A 16,473-nucleotide genomic window follows, 5' to 3' on the forward strand; every position below is an offset into this window, starting at 1 on the left:
AGAAGGAAGGCCTGCTAGTGGCGGTTGGAGAAGCCTGCAGTATCCCTCGGCAGAGTCACTTCCAACAATGGAGACACGCGTTGGCCGGCGCGCTCGCCGGATCTGGCTCCATCAGACTCTACCAAGGCACCGGACGCGGGATTTTTATGTTTAAAATTTTACTATTCTCTATGTACGGAGAACTTCGCCGTTGCGCGCTCCTACCAGGAGGACCCTTCTTCCGTGAAATTCGCCCCTTGAAGTTCGTACACTCGCTTAATTAACAATGGTACAATGGAGGAGAGGAGAGCGACAGGCACCCACATTTTTTTTTTCTTTTTTTTTTTTGGCTTCCACGTCTGATTAACGCGTTGATTAATGCCCTCATTAACGATGCTAGTCCGCTTTTTCGAATTGCTGATTAAGTTCCTACAGTTCCATTGACCCTACAACCGCCCATTTCTCTAATAAAACGGCAATTAATTTTCAACGATTTGTTATGCAGTTATCAAAACAACACTCTGAGCTCTCTAGCTATCTCGGCCTCTTCATTAAAAAAACCCATCCAGCTAATGAACACCGGTACTGACGAAGTACCTTTTTCACCTAATGGAAATCGAAGATCCGTTCCATCACCTTATCGGGCAGTTTACACTTCGCCTGTCCATCGTTAGTATCTTGTTATCCCTATAGTCTAAAACTATAAGTGCTAGCGAGCGATGTACTTCTGTTATTAAGCGCAAAGTCGCCGGTCAAAATCTCTCTAATTCACTAATTCCTCTTCTTCGCCTGTTTCTTGGTGCGGTTTCTTCGTTCGTCCCCACCATCGAGCCCACCAAGATTATTTACCTGCATACCAACATCCAAGATGGCCGGCGATGAAGAATGCGAGCACCCAGCAAATAACTGTTAGACAGTGGACGTTGGACGGTTTTTCGTGCGGCTTCTATATCGCAAAAAAGAGCAAATTGTCGTCCGGTGTAGTTAGATGCTTTGTCGTCCGAAACGAGATGATCTAGTTGATGATAGGTGAAGATCGGGCGCCAGAGTCACGTTTTAGCGGAGGAATCCGCGATTTTTCTCCAAAGAGGACTGTGAGGCGAGTTCACAAGAGGTTAAGGTTAAAAGTACGTGCATATGTGACTACGAAGGAGGGAAATTAAGCCAAACGGTAGCAGAATCGTCGGAAAAGGAATGTGAGCTTTTGTTCTTTGTTGGGCCATTCTTCAGCGAGCTTCGGGTCTTTTTGACGAGGTACCCATGAAAATAGGACACGGTTCAGTGACAAGGACTTAGTATGTGGTTTTTAGTGGTTGTAGTGTTGCGATGTCACATCGAGACTTTACTGAGGTAAGTCGTGGAAAATGGGCCCCCGGGGACTATGCCTCCTTTCTAGAATATCATCGTGTCAGCCTCCAGGCCTGACGGCTTCCGGGGCGAAGCCGCGCTGCGTTCTTGGCAGCGAAAAAAAGCAATAAATAAATAAATAATTCGACTGGCATAACGTCCATTCAAAGGCGAATCGTTTGATCGAACGAGGTGCGATTGAGCCTCTCGTACGTCCAAATAACGCTTCCCGGTCTCGGGCTCGCTCTGCTCCATGAATAGATGGAACGGAACCGTCCCCGGTATGGCCGAACCTGAATGCTTTCATGAACAATGCTCGGTGTTGCCGTCGACCAATTTCAATATGGTTAAAGTTAAAGCAGGTGGTGGGCCCTTAGCCGAAAAGTGTCCGTGGTGTCTTTTCGGCCGGGGCTGCCGTAACGAACGCTCCCTGCCTGTCGCAGCCCGCAGGTCGATCTCCTCCACGGACATAGACCGGACCGAACCAGGAAACGACAGAAACTTGAACGTTTTCATGAAAAAGATATCGATTTCCCGAAGTTCCTTCCGAGTTACGTGGAAATTTCACGAAACATCGAAAGAACGTGAAAAAAATTAACTGTAATAGTTCTTCGTGTAATGGGTCCGTAATGTAAAGTTTTATGCGACGAATCAATTTATGGCTGAACGAGCTTGCCAGCAAGTCCATAAATGTCGAATAAAAATCCTCCGGATCGAATAAAACCTCATTACGTACGCATTACGTACAACGTTTTACGTCCGATTTCATGTTAATTTGATAGTAATTTAACTTTTAAGCCAAAATTAAAATTCCTCCAAAACGACTTAATGACCTGCTAAACGAAGTTTATATCGGTCAGTTCCCGCTCAGTTATTGTCAGACCTACGGGAAGTACCTACGTCACCCGCGTTATTGCACTAGAACTGTAATGAGCGAGTTTACAGGCGCGCAACAGTTATCGCAAAGTGCCTGCATAACCAATCCGGGCCGGCTTGACAGCAGCCAATCACGAGAGACTGCTAATGACATTTAACTTGTCAAACATAATAATTGTGAGGCGAAAGGAAGAAAATGAAAAAATCTACAGAACAAACGAGACAAAAACGAAGCAGGGCACGTCACGAACACTTGATAAATTAAAGCTAAAATGGGCTGCCACATCCAAAACCATCCAGATGATTGATCTAAAATATAATTACATAAAAGGAGTACTTAGGACAGAAAAGGGAAAGGCACAAGCGAGGGCATGATAAATTAACTGTCAAAATCGAATTAATGAGACGGAATTGTGGAACCAAAATAATTTCTGACAACTAATTGATAAATTTGGGTACATGAAAAAGTCCGAATTTGGGACTGTACAGCATCGACGGGGGCTGAACACCTTCACTTATTACTAATTTAATTAAAAAAGAGCATCGTGTGGTATTCTCACGAGAGGTTGACCGTTGAAGCATTCCAGTGGGTTCATTTGCGCATCGACCGTTTTAACACGCACCAAACGACAATTGAAGTCCGTTCGTTAAGTACTGGAAACGACCCTGAGGAGGGTTCTGAAGAAGGAATGTTAACGTCCAAAATCGAAAATACGCATACCGAGCGTCCTAGATTTTACGTCACAGTAAATTACGCATGCTCTTTCAAGACACATTCCAACTTTGATTGATTGTCAAACTTTTGACGTCCGCGCAACTTTTGACACCTGCCAAACTTTTGACGTCCGCGCAACTTTTGACACCTGCCAAACTTTTGACGTCCGCTCAACTTTTGACACCTGCCAAACTTTTGACGTCCGCTCAACTTTTGACACCTGCCAAACTCTTAATAGCTCTTTGACGGGCGTCGAATTTGTCATTCCGTTTCGCCCTGAGGAAAAGGCCGTCTTGCCATATCGCAAACCGTTCGGAATTTGTTAAATGCGCCGTAGTACGGTTGTGTACCTGCGCTGTTAAACACGAATAACTCAATCCCATGCAAAACCCGCAGATTCCAATGATCATGCCTCATGCCAGATCGTCTTTTTTTTTTTTTGCTTCCTCGTTCGTATCCTGCGAGCGTGTCCAACGCTTGCCACCCCTCATTAGCGTCATAATCCATACCTTCCTCACACAATTCACATGTAAGACGCTAATTCCATTCCTAGGCATTCCTTCGCCTTCCGCAACGTGTAATCTAGAAGTCAGAGATGCCAACACAAAAGAAGGATGTTTGTCCAAACAATTACGGTTAGATACCCGAGGTGATGGTACCGCCAAAAGGCCCATCCTCACACCGATGCCACACGAGGGTTCTTCTACCTGATGTTGTTTGTTGGTAGAATTGACATCGTTTCCTTTGTGGTCGATCCGCCGGTAATTACCATGGCTATTAAATCAACATTAAGCCGATTTTCGAGATCCTACTGTGTGTACCTGAGCCAAAGTATAAAGTGATTTATATTGTGTAAAGGAAGGAACTTTTCCCCTTTGTTGTGCAGTTTTTGCAATTAAGCGCAGATGTGCTCATTAATGTTGTTACATGCTTAGCAGATAGTTATAAAGCAGAAATTTCCTTATTAATCGCTTGGGAAAAAGAGGTAATTAACCCTTCTTAGCGAAAGAGTGTTCCCATCTAATGCGAAGTCAAATATTAATCTTCAGGCATTGAATCACTAATTAGATCCACGTAATAACATAAAAGTGCTGCTCAGCTAATGCCTCGGTCAATATTTGTGCGGGGCTTCAGGAGGTTCTCATATCTGCTCCACCAGCTGCTCTTTGAGGCTCAAAACCGAGGACTGTCGCGATTTTCGCGCAGTGGGACGACTGACGGGGCAATTAGCGCGTGGAGTGGGAACAGAAAATCGTACGGGGGAGTCGACGAATGAGCATAAAAATTGAGGAGAAGAAAAAATGAACGGAAAAATTAATATATGAAGGGGAAAATTGAAAGAGAGAAACCCACGGCGACGCCGGGAAGGCCCGTTGGCATACGAGCTGGCGGGACGGTCGAGGTTCAGCGACGCGGACATTCCGACCATGTCGACCACATCCGTCCAAAACGTGCCAGAATCCCCTTTGGCAAAAATTCACGTTTTTTTTCCTTTTTTTTTTTTTAATATATTTTTTGCCATTCGATTTTTCTTTATTTAATTTTTAATTTTTACTTTTTTTTCAATTTCGTCTATTCTCGTGCACCATTTCTCACTCGGTTTTTCACTTCGGAAATTCGCACGGCATCACCACCGTGGGCAGCAGTGGACTTCCTGAGTTTACATCTTCACTAACTAACATAGTGCAGATCCCTCATATTTCAAAACTGGTCGAGCTTCGCGTGTAAAACGGTCCCAATTAACTTAAACGAGATCAAGTGTCTTTCAAGTTTTTTCCATTCCGCGTAATTACTCTTTACTTCTAATTCCCGTCCCTGATAACTATAATAACCTGTCGCTTTTATCATTCGGAGATACCCAGTAGCAGAATGCGCCTAATGAGACCTTAAGGGTTTTTCAGTTTTTCATTACCTTTCCTCCGCCATTTTTTTCCCCCCGATGCTTTTAGCCTTAATTTCTTCTCACATTTTAATAACCCCTTTGTTCCTCGATCGGTTGCAGGTGGAGCCAGAAGGCACTTCAGAACTACCGGCTGCCAGCAAATCGCTGTTCCTTGAAAAGGTATAAATGTCGCCATTTTACTTCAACGGTGCTTCTTCTATGCTGAGATCTAGGTCCGACAATCGAATGCTGCTTGCCAGAACGGTGACTTCGCAACGGCGGTCGCCCTGTACACCGACGCCCTACAGCTGGACCCCACCAACCACATCCTGTATTCGAACAGGTCTGCAGCCCGGTTAAAACAAGGCTTGTTTTCACAGGCCCTGCAGGACGCCATCACCGCAAGGGATCTGTGCCCTTCGTGGCCCAAGGCGTATTATAGGTGAGAGATCGGCCATTGCGTTTCATCGGGTGTCGAACTTCCGCTAAATCGTTCTTCTGCGAATCGTAAATTGCATTGGACGAATGGTAAGAAGCGCGTTACGAGCGAGGCGAAAGTCTGGGAGAGAGTCGCAGGCGCCATTAAGAAGTTCGTCGAGCTGAGACTTCTCGATTCCGAGCAGCGAGCGGCCATTCCGTGAGAAACTTTACGAACTCTTAATGATCATCTCCAGGGATGACGTTTGCATTGCGCGATCTCGTGGTAACGCGCGACGCGCGCATTGCAGCGTGGCGCTGCGTACTTCTCCCGGCTGAACACTGTTGCGTAATGTTATTACGCACGGATCGCATCTTCATTACGCGCAACAATTATTACCTGTTTTCCTCTATTAAACTGTCCGCAACTGTACAGAAGTGTAAAAAATAATTTATCTTAAATCCGCAGGCAAGGAGTGGCTCTGCAATGCCTCGGTCGACACGGGGAAGCCTTGGCGGCATTCAGCCAGGGCCTAGCCCAAGACCCTGCATCTCAGCAGCTCTTGGGGGGTCTAATAGAAGCTTCGGTGAAGTCCCCCCTCCGACACAACCTGGAGCCGACCTTCCAGCAGCTGGAGCTCATGAAACTCAACCAAAGCCCCTTCGTCCTTATTTCTGTAGTGGGACAGGTGAGTCAACCCTTCAATAAATGCTTACGTGCCAATCTGGTTGTTCCAGGAACTCTTGGCTGCTGGTTTGTACCATTCGGCAGTCAACGTGTTAGAGTCGGCATTGCGGATCGGGTCCTGTTCTCTGAAGTTAAGGGGGTCGGTCTTTAGTGCGTTAAGCTCGGCTCATTGGGCCCTCAATCAGTTGGATAAAGCCATAGGGTTAGTTTTGGTTGTTGTTGAAGATGCGGAAGAGATGGTTCATTCAAATTGTGTGTGCAGGTATATGCAGCAGGATTTGGCAATTGCCAAGAGCTTGGGGGACACTGCGGGCGAATGCCGGGCCCATGGCAACCTCGGGTCGGCTTATTTCAGTAAAGGCTCCTACAAGGAAGCCTTGACTGCGCATCGGTATCAGCTAGTTTTAGCCATGAAATGCAAGGTAACGTATGAAAAACGGCGTTTCACAGCACTCAGCTGCACTTTATGATAGTGCCCAAGTATCATGGGTGATATATGCGGTTTGACATGATCTTTACCCCTGGAACGCGCTTTAAAGCCGCAGCACCGCGTGTATTCCCTAAGATACCTGGAGAGTTTTAACGTGAATTTAGGTTAGATCAGGTTAATTCGAGTTATAACAGTTCCATAGATTGAGAAACTTTAGTTTGGAAGTTCTTTCATGATTTTCTTGTGCCCCCCCTCCGTGGCTAAGCGCATAGCTCCGACCTCAAACGAGATTTCACCGAATTTGCAGGACACACAGGCTGCTGCAGCAGCTTTGACCTCCTTAGGCCATGTTTACACAGCCATAGGGGATTACCCCAACGCCCTAGCGTCCCACAAGCAGTGCGTTCAGTTAGTGAAGCAAATGGGAGACACGCTGCAGGAGGCCAGAGAAATCGGAAACGTCGGTGCCGTTTATATGGCAATGGGCGACTTTGACAGTGCCGTTGACTGTCACACGCAACATTTGAGGATAGCCAGGAGACTTGGCAACCAGGTGAGTCCAGTGGCGGACTAGAAGTTGGGCAATCGGGGCTGAAAGCGAGATTACCTGAACTAAGGAAAATATACTCGAATCTTTTTTTTTTTTTAGGTAGAGGAAGCTAGAGCCTACAGCAACCTCGGATCTTGCCACCATTACAAAAGAAACTTCGCACAGGCCATGGTGTTCCACGAAAAGGTCCTTAGGTTGGCCCAATCCATTGGGGATAAGTACGTTAACTTGGGTAAAAATGATCATTTTCCTAGGAAAAAATTGTGGTTCTTAGGTCGGTAGAATCCAGGGCTTACGCTGGATTGGGCCATGCTTCCAGATGCGCAGGTGACTACGTTCAGGCCAAGCAATGGCACGAAAGGCAGCTTGATGTTGCCCTTGCTACGAGGGACAAAATAGGGGAGGGAAGAGCTTGCAGCAATCTGGGGATAGTGTATCAACTACTGGGTAGGTACTTTTTTTCGATTATCTGGTACCGATAACCTCGGACCGTGATTTCAGGCGAGTTTGACGCAGCACTGAAGCTGCACCAAGCCCATCTTTCCATCGCTAGAAGTCTGCAGGACAGGGCGGGGATGGGGAGGGCGTATGGTAATATTGGCAACGCATATTCCGCTGCTGGGTTCTATGATTCTGCTATAAAATACCACAAGCAGGAACTTACTATTAGTAAGGTAAACCCTGACCAACTCTTTTGCTTCTGTTTCCTCACGTTGTTATTGATTGATCTGTAGGAAGTGCATGATAGAAGCTCGGAAGCGAGCACACACGGCAATCTTGCCGTTGCCTACCAGGCCTTAGGGGCTCACGATATGGCTTTACTCCATTATCGCGCGCATTTAGGTAAAACTGCTCTTATTGCCACATTGATACTACATAACAAAGAGTTTTCCTCTGAAACGTTGAGCATATGAAATTTACCTCGTTTACTCCGCAGGCATTGCACGGGAACTGAAGGATACGGCAGGAGAGGCCTGTGCCCTTTTAAACCTAGCAAATTGCCTCAGTTCTCGATCAGAGTTCGCCGAGGCCATTCCTTTTTATGAGCAGTACCTCATGTTGTCACAGGAGTTGTCTGATGTCGAGGGCGAAGCCAAAGCTTGCCATTTTCTAGGTAACATTAAAGGAACTACTGAAGTGCTTTACCATGAGGACGAATCTTCTTTTCAGGCTACGCCCACTACTGCATAGGGAACTATAGGGAAGCAGTACGGTACTACGACCAGGACTTGGCCTTGGCTAAGGACCTCCAAGACAAGATGAACATGGGACGTGCTTACTGCAACCTCGGATTAGCTCATCTGGCACTAGGCCAGTTGGACAGTTCCCTGGAGTGTCAGAAGTACTTTTTGGCCATAGCACACATGACGAATAACTCTGCAGGTGCCATTTCCCGGATTTTTTCTTTATTATTATCCTTTTCCGCCGTCTTCTTCTTTTGCTCCTCCTTAGTCTTCTTCTTTCCTGTCTTGCTTCTTTATCCCTCTTCCTCTTCTGCTCCTTCTCCATCTTCTTTTTCTCCTGTCCATCTTCCTCTCATGTCTTCTTCTCCTGTTCCTCTTCCTCTTCTGTCTTTCTCCTTTTCCTGTCTTTCTTCTTCCTCCTCCTCTTCCTCCTCCTCCTCCTCCTCTTAATCCTACTTTTTTTCTAAATTCTTACCATCGAATTCACACACGTAAATGATTATTTTCAGGTAAATTTAGAGCCATGGGGAACATAGGCGACGTATTAATTAAACTGAACGAAACCGAGGAGGCCGTTAAAATGTATCACAGACAACTCGCTCTGGCCAGAGGGAACAGAGACAGAGCAATGGAAGCGGCTGCATGCGGAGCCTTGGGCACAGCTCATCGCTTGTTAAAAAAGCTGGACAAAGCTTTGGGTGGGTTTTTCCCAAAAAATCACCATCGAGATAAATAACGTTTGCTTTCAGGATACCACACGCAGGAACTGACGTTAAGGCAGGAAATGTCGGACCTCCAGGGCGAATGCAAAGCTCATGGTCACTTGGGATCCGTCCACATGTCACTGGGAAACTACACGCATGCGGTTAAGTGCTACCAGGAGCAGCTGGAAAGGGCGCAGGACTTGCAGGACTGCGCAGTAGAGGCCCAATCGTATGGAAACCTTGGAATTGCGAGGTGACCTTTCATAACCAAACGAATGAACACGTAAACTGTGATGGTTGAATTTAAGACTTAACATGGCCCATTACGAAGATGCAATCGGGTACTTTGAGCAACAGCTGGCGACCCTCGAAAGGATTTCCAGCTCGACTGCTCAACTCGACAAAGGACGAGCATTCGGGAGTTTGGGAGATTGTTATGACGCCCTCGGAGATCCTGAGGAGGCCGCCAAATGTCACGAGCAGTATTTGGCTATGGCGTTGAAGCTCAAGAGTGTCAGAGACCAAGAGAGAGCCTATCGAGGATTAGGTAAAATTTACTAGGAACCTAAAGTTTACCCCAACTTGGTTACTATTTCTCTTTATAGGGCAAGCTCAAAGGTCCTTGGGCAATTTACAGCAAGCGCTGGTATGTTTGGAGAAGCGTCTGGTAGTGTCCCACGAACTGGGGAGTGCTGATGCTAAGGCTGCAGCCTATGGAGAGTTGGGCCAGCTACACGCCACTTTGGGTAACCTAGAGCAGGCAGTTTCCTGTTTGGAACACCAGAGGAACATTGCCAGGGAGCTGAGTAAGCGGATTTAGAGGAGAGTTGATATTTTTAAGTTGAATTTGTATAATTCAAGACGATCGGGTTATGGAGTCGGAGGCGCTCTGCGGACTGGGCAACGTGTACCATCAAATGGGCGAGTATAGTGCCGCCTTGAAGTACCATCAGAATGACTTAGAGATTGCGGAGCAGCTGGACATGTCGAGCTTGCAGAGCAGGGCATGTGGAAATATTGGTAGGTACATGCGGTGAGTTGGCTCCATCATGGAGGCCGCGAGGGAGGAATGAGGTCGATTTTCGAAATCCGCGGTAAAAACACAAGGTTATTTAAGGCAACGTGTACGAAGCATTGGGTAACCTGGAACAAGCAGTCCGGTACCAAGAGCAACATCTTTCAATCGCCATGAGCACCAACGACCAAATCGCTAAAACTTTGGCTTACAGCTCGTTGGGCCGCGTCCATCAGCTTTTCGGCAATAGATCCCAAGCCATTGCCTATCTGACTCAAGGGCTCTCCATCGCCGAAGCCCTCGGAAGAAGAGATGAAGAAGTAACCTCCAACTCTCTCCTCGAGGTACTGAGAAATTAACAATAATTTATTTTAGGCGAAAATCCGCAACAGACTGGGATTGGCGTTGTACGCAAACGGGGACTTGGAAGGGGCTCAAAAGCAGCTGGAGTCAGCTACGCAACTCCTGGAGAACATCCGCAGGGAGACCAAGAGCAACTCCGAATATAAATTGTCATTATTCGAGCTGCAGTCTTCCAGCTATCAAGTGCTGCAGAAAGTTTTAGTTTGTAAGCAAATTTGATCCCTCTTGGGAATTTCCCCGATAAATATGTTCGTTTCAAGGCCTCAACAGGCCTGATGAAGCTCTGGTGATGGCCGAAAGGGGTAGAAACAGGGCGTTCGTCGATCTGCTGGTGGAGCGTCAAGGCTTGAACGAGCATAAGTCGAAAGGCAAATCCAGCAGGAGTGATCTGTTGGGAATAAGCACTTTGGATCACATAAAAGAAATCGTCAATAAGCAGAGAGCTGCTGTTCTCTATTACAGCATCGCGGCAGGGTTTCTCTATGCCTGGCTCATATTACCCACGAAAGGTAGGTGTGCAGGGTGACCCACACGCAGTGATGTGAACGAGCATTGGGTGATAAACTTACCTCACATAAAAGTCGCTGATGTCCATTCTACCGGGTGCCAAAGCATTTTTTACAAAAAAAATACGTAACTTTTACGACACCCGGTATAATTTACTTATATCACCCTGTTTCATCAATATTTACACATAGGGGTTGTTAAATTTCACGCCGCTTCACTGATGGACCAAGACAACTCGGACAACGCGGACCATACGGACCCAGTACCAAGCGGGACAGGTTTGTTGGAGAAGCTGGTTAATTCAGTCCGCGATAACTTGGGCCTCGAAATGAGCCCCTGTACGACGATTACCGAGGATCAATGCTTGGATGACAATATGTCGGAAAGAACTGGTAACTTTTGAAATCAGTTTGTTTGATGTGGCCGCACAGACATCTTCTCGCAAGGCTTCCTGCGGATGGTCAGCAGACACCACTTGATGAACTCGAGCAACTATTCCTTAAGCTCCTTGTTCTCGCTGGGCAGCGTTGGGGGGTCCGTGGCGTCCCTCCAGGGCAGCACGAGGTCCAGTTCCAGCGCGCAGGGCTCCACCAGGATGGCCAAGAGACAAACTTGGAAAGGGCCGAGTTGTCTGCACTCACTTTACACCCTGCTGCTGCAACCCTTCGAGGAGTATTTGCCTTCTAGAGGTGCGTTCGCGAGGTTTCAAGTCAGACTTGCCAAATGGAAAATTTTTCGTTATAGCCGCAAATTCGAGGAACGGGGCAAATAAGCGGGAGCTAATTTTGGTACTGGAGAACGACCTTTACCTAGTACCGTTCCCAGTTCTGCGATCTTCAAGCGAGAATTCCGAATACCTCTGTGAGCGTTTCTCGTTGTTGGTGGTGCCCAATGTCAGCTCCCTAAAGTCGGGGAGGACCAGGAAGCAGGACACAGACCAAACTGTAAGGCTCTCCCTTCATCGTTTAAAGTGAAGTTAGACGAACGATCTTTCCAGGTTCGTAGTCTGATAGTGGGCAACCCGAATCTGCCCCCCGCCGTCACTGACCATTATGGCTGGAAAGATATTCCTCAAGCCGAGCAAGAGGCCATCATGGTTGCTGAGCTGCTGCAGACGCAAGCCGTGCTGGGCAACAGCGCCACCAAGGAGCAGGTTCTAGGTCAGATGCAAGAAGCTGAATGTATCCATTTCGCTACCCATGTGTCTTGGAAGTTGTCCAGTTTGGTGCTCAGTCCCATAGAGGTCTTTTGCTATCCAGACTAATTTTAGAGCAATATATCTATGGTTTTTAATTGCAGGTCTTGGAACAATCTCCGACTAAACGGCTCTACATGACCGACGCGCTCGAAGAGGAGGAACACACAGATGTATCGCTGACTGCAGAGCTGCCGTCGCTCCCCGAATTTCTGCTCAGCGCCGCTGATATTTTATCTCTGAAGCTGAACGCCAAGCTAGTCGTGGTAGGTGGCTGAGACTTAAAGTTCCTTACCAGGCTCATATGATTTTTACAAACAGGTAAGCTCTTCTCATACCAGAGATCAGCAAGGCTGGGCAACTTCGGATGGCTTGACCGCATTGGTCAGGGCCTTGATTGCGGCCGGAGCTCAGGCGGTTCTTGTGTCCCTGTGGCCAGTACCAGATACAGCAACGAAAATTCTCTTAAGGTAAAAGTAGTTGCGCCCTTATCAAGACTCGGACTCACGACAGTTTGATATCTAGGGCTTTCTATTCCTCATTGCTTCAAGGCACTAGGGCCGCCAAAGCTTTGAGCGAAGCAATGCAAACTGTGCAGCATACTAAACACTTCGCTCATCCTGCCAATTGGGCTGGTTTTGTTCTCATTGGTCTCAACATTAGACTCTCCAATAAGGTGATATCATCCAAAAGTTTCGATAAATGCTATGAAAATTAAGGAGAATTTCTGCAGGTCGCGTTGATGGGGCAGGCTTTGTGTGAACTGTTAAAGGGTCCGGAGAAATGCAGGGATGCCCTGAGGGTCACACTGCATTTAGTTGAGAAAAGCTTGCAAAGGATTCATAGAGGGCAAAAGAACGCCATGTACACCACGCAGAAGTCCATAGAAAATAAGGTTTGAAATATTTCTTAGTAGAGGCGTTTCTAACAGTGAAGACGTGTGTTGGCCCGCACGATCACCAGATTTGTGTCTGTTAGATTATTCCATGGCACCCCTGCAGGTTGGGTTAGCTGTGAGTGACGTGGCCGAATAATAATTACGTTCATTTTCAATGCCCCGTTGTCATGACTAACTTCATTTCAAAGCTTTGTGGGTCTATTGATATAAGCGAGTTTCTTCTAAAGGTTGGCACAATTACCGGTTGGAAGGAGCTGCTCATGTCGGTGGGCTTCCGGTTCGAACCGGCATCCAACGGGATTCCTAGCAGCGTCTTCTTCCCCCAATCGGACCCTGACGAGCGTCTGACACAATGCTCAGCTAGTTTACAAGCATTATTAGGCTTGTCCACCATCTCCATCCAAGCACTTGCCAAGTTGACCGCTAATTCCGATGTGGCCGATGATATAATTGCAGTCATCCAATCGAGTTTATCTCAGTTCTCTTTGAAAGGAAACGAAAATGAAAGTGCAGAGGTAGCTTTAAACGTCAGGTAATGGTCAAACATCAGTGAAAGAGTTTCCATTTTAGGGAAATTTCTTTTAATAGATTATGGAGAACTCCAGGTTGCCATGAACTCCTCGCATCTTTGGGTTTCGACCTCTGCGACGTAGGGCAGGACAAAGTCACACTGCGAACGAGCAAACAAGCCACCAAGAGAAACATTCAGTTCACCCTTCAGGCCCTTCTAGCTTTGTTTGGTGAATTGGTTTCAGGCAATTTACGACGAGCTTTTCGTCACTTTCTGATGTTCCAGATACTCAAGAGGCTCCGAAAAGCCTCGCAATCGACTCGTCAAGCAGCCTGGAATCGTTGGCCTCCGTTGAGAACGAGTATCCTCATTCTGATAACGAGATTTCATCTACACCTCCACCGTGTTCGAAGATAATGCCAAAGAGGGTTCCTCCGCCGTTCCACAGAACCGTGCTGCCTCATAAGAGATTGGGAGGCGCTTTCACTTCATACGTTAGACGTAGAGGTGAGTCCTAATCTACAGAAATCTCGGTCGAGGTCTTCGATTAAACCTGAGAATCATACGAACTTCCAACTTCTTCTTATATTCATCTGCAGGAGAGCCGGATGGTCGCACTGCAAATCCTACAGACAGCAAAGCTTTAAATGATCTTAAGCCTCGCAAAACCAACACTTTGGCCAGACCTGGAGGTGGTGAGTCTGACGCGGCCTTTACCCCAAGTCCTCCGGTGGTGATGCAGCCGGAAAATTCCAGTTTGGCCCTTTCTTTGGCTCACCAGACGAGGATACGGTAAGAATGGTTTATACCGTTCAATTATCAGAGAGCTATTGACCTATCGAGTCCTTGGCCTTTAACGTACAGGGCTTCTTAAGAGGCCCGCCTTAGACGGAAAGGGGGTAAAAGCTCTCCAGTTTTCCGAAAAATTTTCATTGTGATTAGTGGGACCAGCTTGTCAAAAAAATGCCCTTTGCAGGAACCTCTACTCTCAAAATGAACCAAAGACCGACCCTTTGAGACCAGACAGCTCCAGTTCCGCCAGCTCAGCTACAGACTGGGAAAGTGGCCATGCTACAGTTTTAAGGCGGCAGACTCAAAACCAGGTAAGAAAACAAGGATAATCATCCTATTATTCACCATCCTCATTTTACTTTAATAATGAACCACCAGATGCCGCCACTGCCTCCTCCCAGGACGACCAAACCTTTGGTCGAGCTGCCACTGTACAACAACTTGCCTTCAGGAATGTTTGAGAACAGCTCAGATAGTGAATTGGAGAAAATGGAGGCCAAAATGTTCAACACACCGATCATTCCAAGAGGAAAAATCATGTTGAAAAAACCTAGAAATGCAATGTTTACCATTGACAGACTTAGTGTCCGGACCGAGGTAATCAAGCAATCTCTAAATCCACCACTGGACAATTTTTAGTTATTTGAAAAACATGCGCTTTAATGCGTTAACAACAAAGACGCAAAGATCACATTTTCTAATAAGAGCGCATTTAAATGAGAGATTATCCTATTTCGACAGGTTACCCAAACATCACTGCACCCACCCCTGAACCACCGCAAACCAATCACATTGCCGAGCGAAGAGACTCTACCAACCAATGAGCGGCTCCTCTATTTTTCTCCTAACGAATCAGACGCCTCGGTGACCCTAGCGTCTTTAGCTTCATTAACTAGCGGTGGGCCAATGGGAGCACAAGTGGGCGGAGTCGGAGACGCTGACGAGCCAGAGCTGGTTGGCGGCAAAGCGGAGGCGTCAGTGGGCGTGAAAGCTGCTGCACTGCACGACACCATCCTGGCGACACAGCTGCGGCATATTAATCGCGAGTTGACGCCCACGATATCAGAGGTTCGTTCTACTTTAATATGCATTTCATTGTTGAACTATTGTGTTTAATCAGGTGTATCATGAGAGGAATATTGGGCTTGGCCTGGCTCCGCCTTTATCTAAATTGCTGCTGAATCAATCTACTAGTTCAGCCCCCAAGACTGACAATACTGTATTGGAAAAAATAACTTTAGGTGAGTGGATTTTAAAGGAATTTATGTGACTCAATGGAGAGTTTTGCAGGGATACTGGATGATGAGGATATTAGTAACGAAATGACTAATGCACAGTGCCAGAGGTGCAACTCTGAGAACTGCGTGTGTAAGTCCAACAAGCCGTGGATGACCGAGAACGCAAGCGCTTTGCAGCAGATCCAGAGCTCGGACCTCACTACGGCGGACATTCTGGAGCGAGAAGTGAAGAACAAATTGGTTTCAAGGTGAAGTCAGGTGTTGTCCTTTGTTTTGTGGTTCTATGAGATTTTCAAGGTCGGAACAAAGACAAAAAGAGGAGTCGGAACCGAAACGGGTTTCTCCATTTTCGGAGATGTCCAGGCGTGACGAGGGGGACGGCAGGAGTATCGCTGACTCTACTTCGTCCAGTTACAAAAATACTCAGTTTTTGACTTACCACGGAGTGGGAGATAAGAACAAGAGTAAGCCGAGTGCGAAGATTCGGACTATTCCCAAGCAAAGACGCAACTAGTGCTACTGCTGTAGGTATTAATTAATTTATTTTAGTAGTTCTTGGTACATATCCTGAGTTGTTTAAGAGATCGTATTATAATTCCACGATTTATCGATGTTTAAACTGTACTAAATTGAGATTGTTTTAATAAATTATATTGATTTATTTCCTTTATTTTGCTTCATTTTTATATTTGCTTCGAATACCGGCAGATTTAAAACGCGATACCAAAAAATCTGACGCAATAAAAACAAATCTGAAGTGCGTTCGTCCCATCAGCGCCCAGACTAATGTTGCCGTACATAAGCGCATATACTAAAAAATTGCCCGTAAAGAGCTACCCGCCTGCTCAGAACTACCTCAGAGAGTCTACTCGGGTAACACATGCATGCAGCACTCCCCTTTAGGTTTATATAAGTAGGGCTCGAGGAATCTTGTCAAACGCACGAAATAAGCGGTGGCACCGCTGCTGAAGTGTAAGTAGGAAAATTCATACCTGAAAGAAGCGATGTCCATTCCTGTAGGGAAAGTTGTAGCCTCATCTTTCCAGTTTTGTAACCCCAGAGGTGGCTGCTGTGATGGCGTGTTGTGGTTCGAAACTAAAAGCTCGTGGTCTAGACGTCTGAGTTATTAAGGCTTCTGAGAGCAACTTGATATGGGTTTTTTAAAATTATTTAGTGTATTTT

The 16,473-nt window shown here is 46.6% G+C and overlaps 1 protein-coding gene across 1 annotated transcript; it reads left to right on the forward strand.

The window, feature by feature from the left end:
* The first annotated feature begins 867 nt into the window (after nt 1-867).
* Nucleotides 868-15,961, forward strand: LOC136342680 (tetratricopeptide repeat protein 28). The gene is made up of 39 exons (XM_066288741.1): nt 868-1,329; nt 4,920-4,979; nt 5,033-5,241; nt 5,686-5,905; nt 5,955-6,106; nt 6,167-6,326; nt 6,642-6,887; nt 6,984-7,102; nt 7,159-7,331; nt 7,386-7,558; nt 7,619-7,727; nt 7,822-7,998; nt 8,055-8,267; nt 8,578-8,766; nt 8,818-9,025; nt 9,081-9,319; nt 9,378-9,578; nt 9,634-9,792; nt 9,890-10,107; nt 10,163-10,355; nt 10,411-10,659; nt 10,849-11,049; nt 11,104-11,346; nt 11,402-11,601; nt 11,655-11,900; nt 11,957-12,118; nt 12,174-12,322; nt 12,378-12,528; nt 12,586-12,747; nt 12,978-13,282; nt 13,339-13,490; nt 13,547-13,768; nt 13,861-14,053; nt 14,238-14,364; nt 14,432-14,650; nt 14,795-15,121; nt 15,174-15,294; nt 15,344-15,539; nt 15,589-15,961. The coding sequence occupies exons 1-39, from the start codon at nt 1,306-1,308 to the stop codon at nt 15,803-15,805; spliced, it is 7,284 nt and encodes a 2,427-aa protein (XP_066144838.1). The 5' UTR covers nt 868-1,305; the 3' UTR covers nt 15,806-15,961.
* Nucleotides 15,962-16,473: the final 512 nt, after the last annotated feature.

The sequence above is a fragment of the Euwallacea fornicatus genome, chromosome 12 (assembly GCF_040115645.1).
Source record: "Euwallacea fornicatus isolate EFF26 chromosome 12, ASM4011564v1, whole genome shotgun sequence".
NCBI lineage: Eukaryota > Metazoa > Arthropoda > Insecta > Coleoptera > Curculionidae > Euwallacea > Euwallacea fornicatus.

Bases quoted from the DNA above. Each gene is read 5' to 3' on its own strand.
- LOC136342680 (XM_066288741.1), top strand. From the start codon at position 1,306: ATGTCACATCGAGACTTTACTGAG. The intron at 6,107-6,166 runs GTTAGTTTTGGT...TTGTGTGTGCAG, and splicing joins CAGTTGGATAAAGCCATAGG to GTATATGCAGCAGGATTTGG. The intron at 7,728-7,821 runs GTAAAACTGCTC...TTTACTCCGCAG, and splicing joins CCATTATCGCGCGCATTTAG to GCATTGCACGGGAACTGAAG.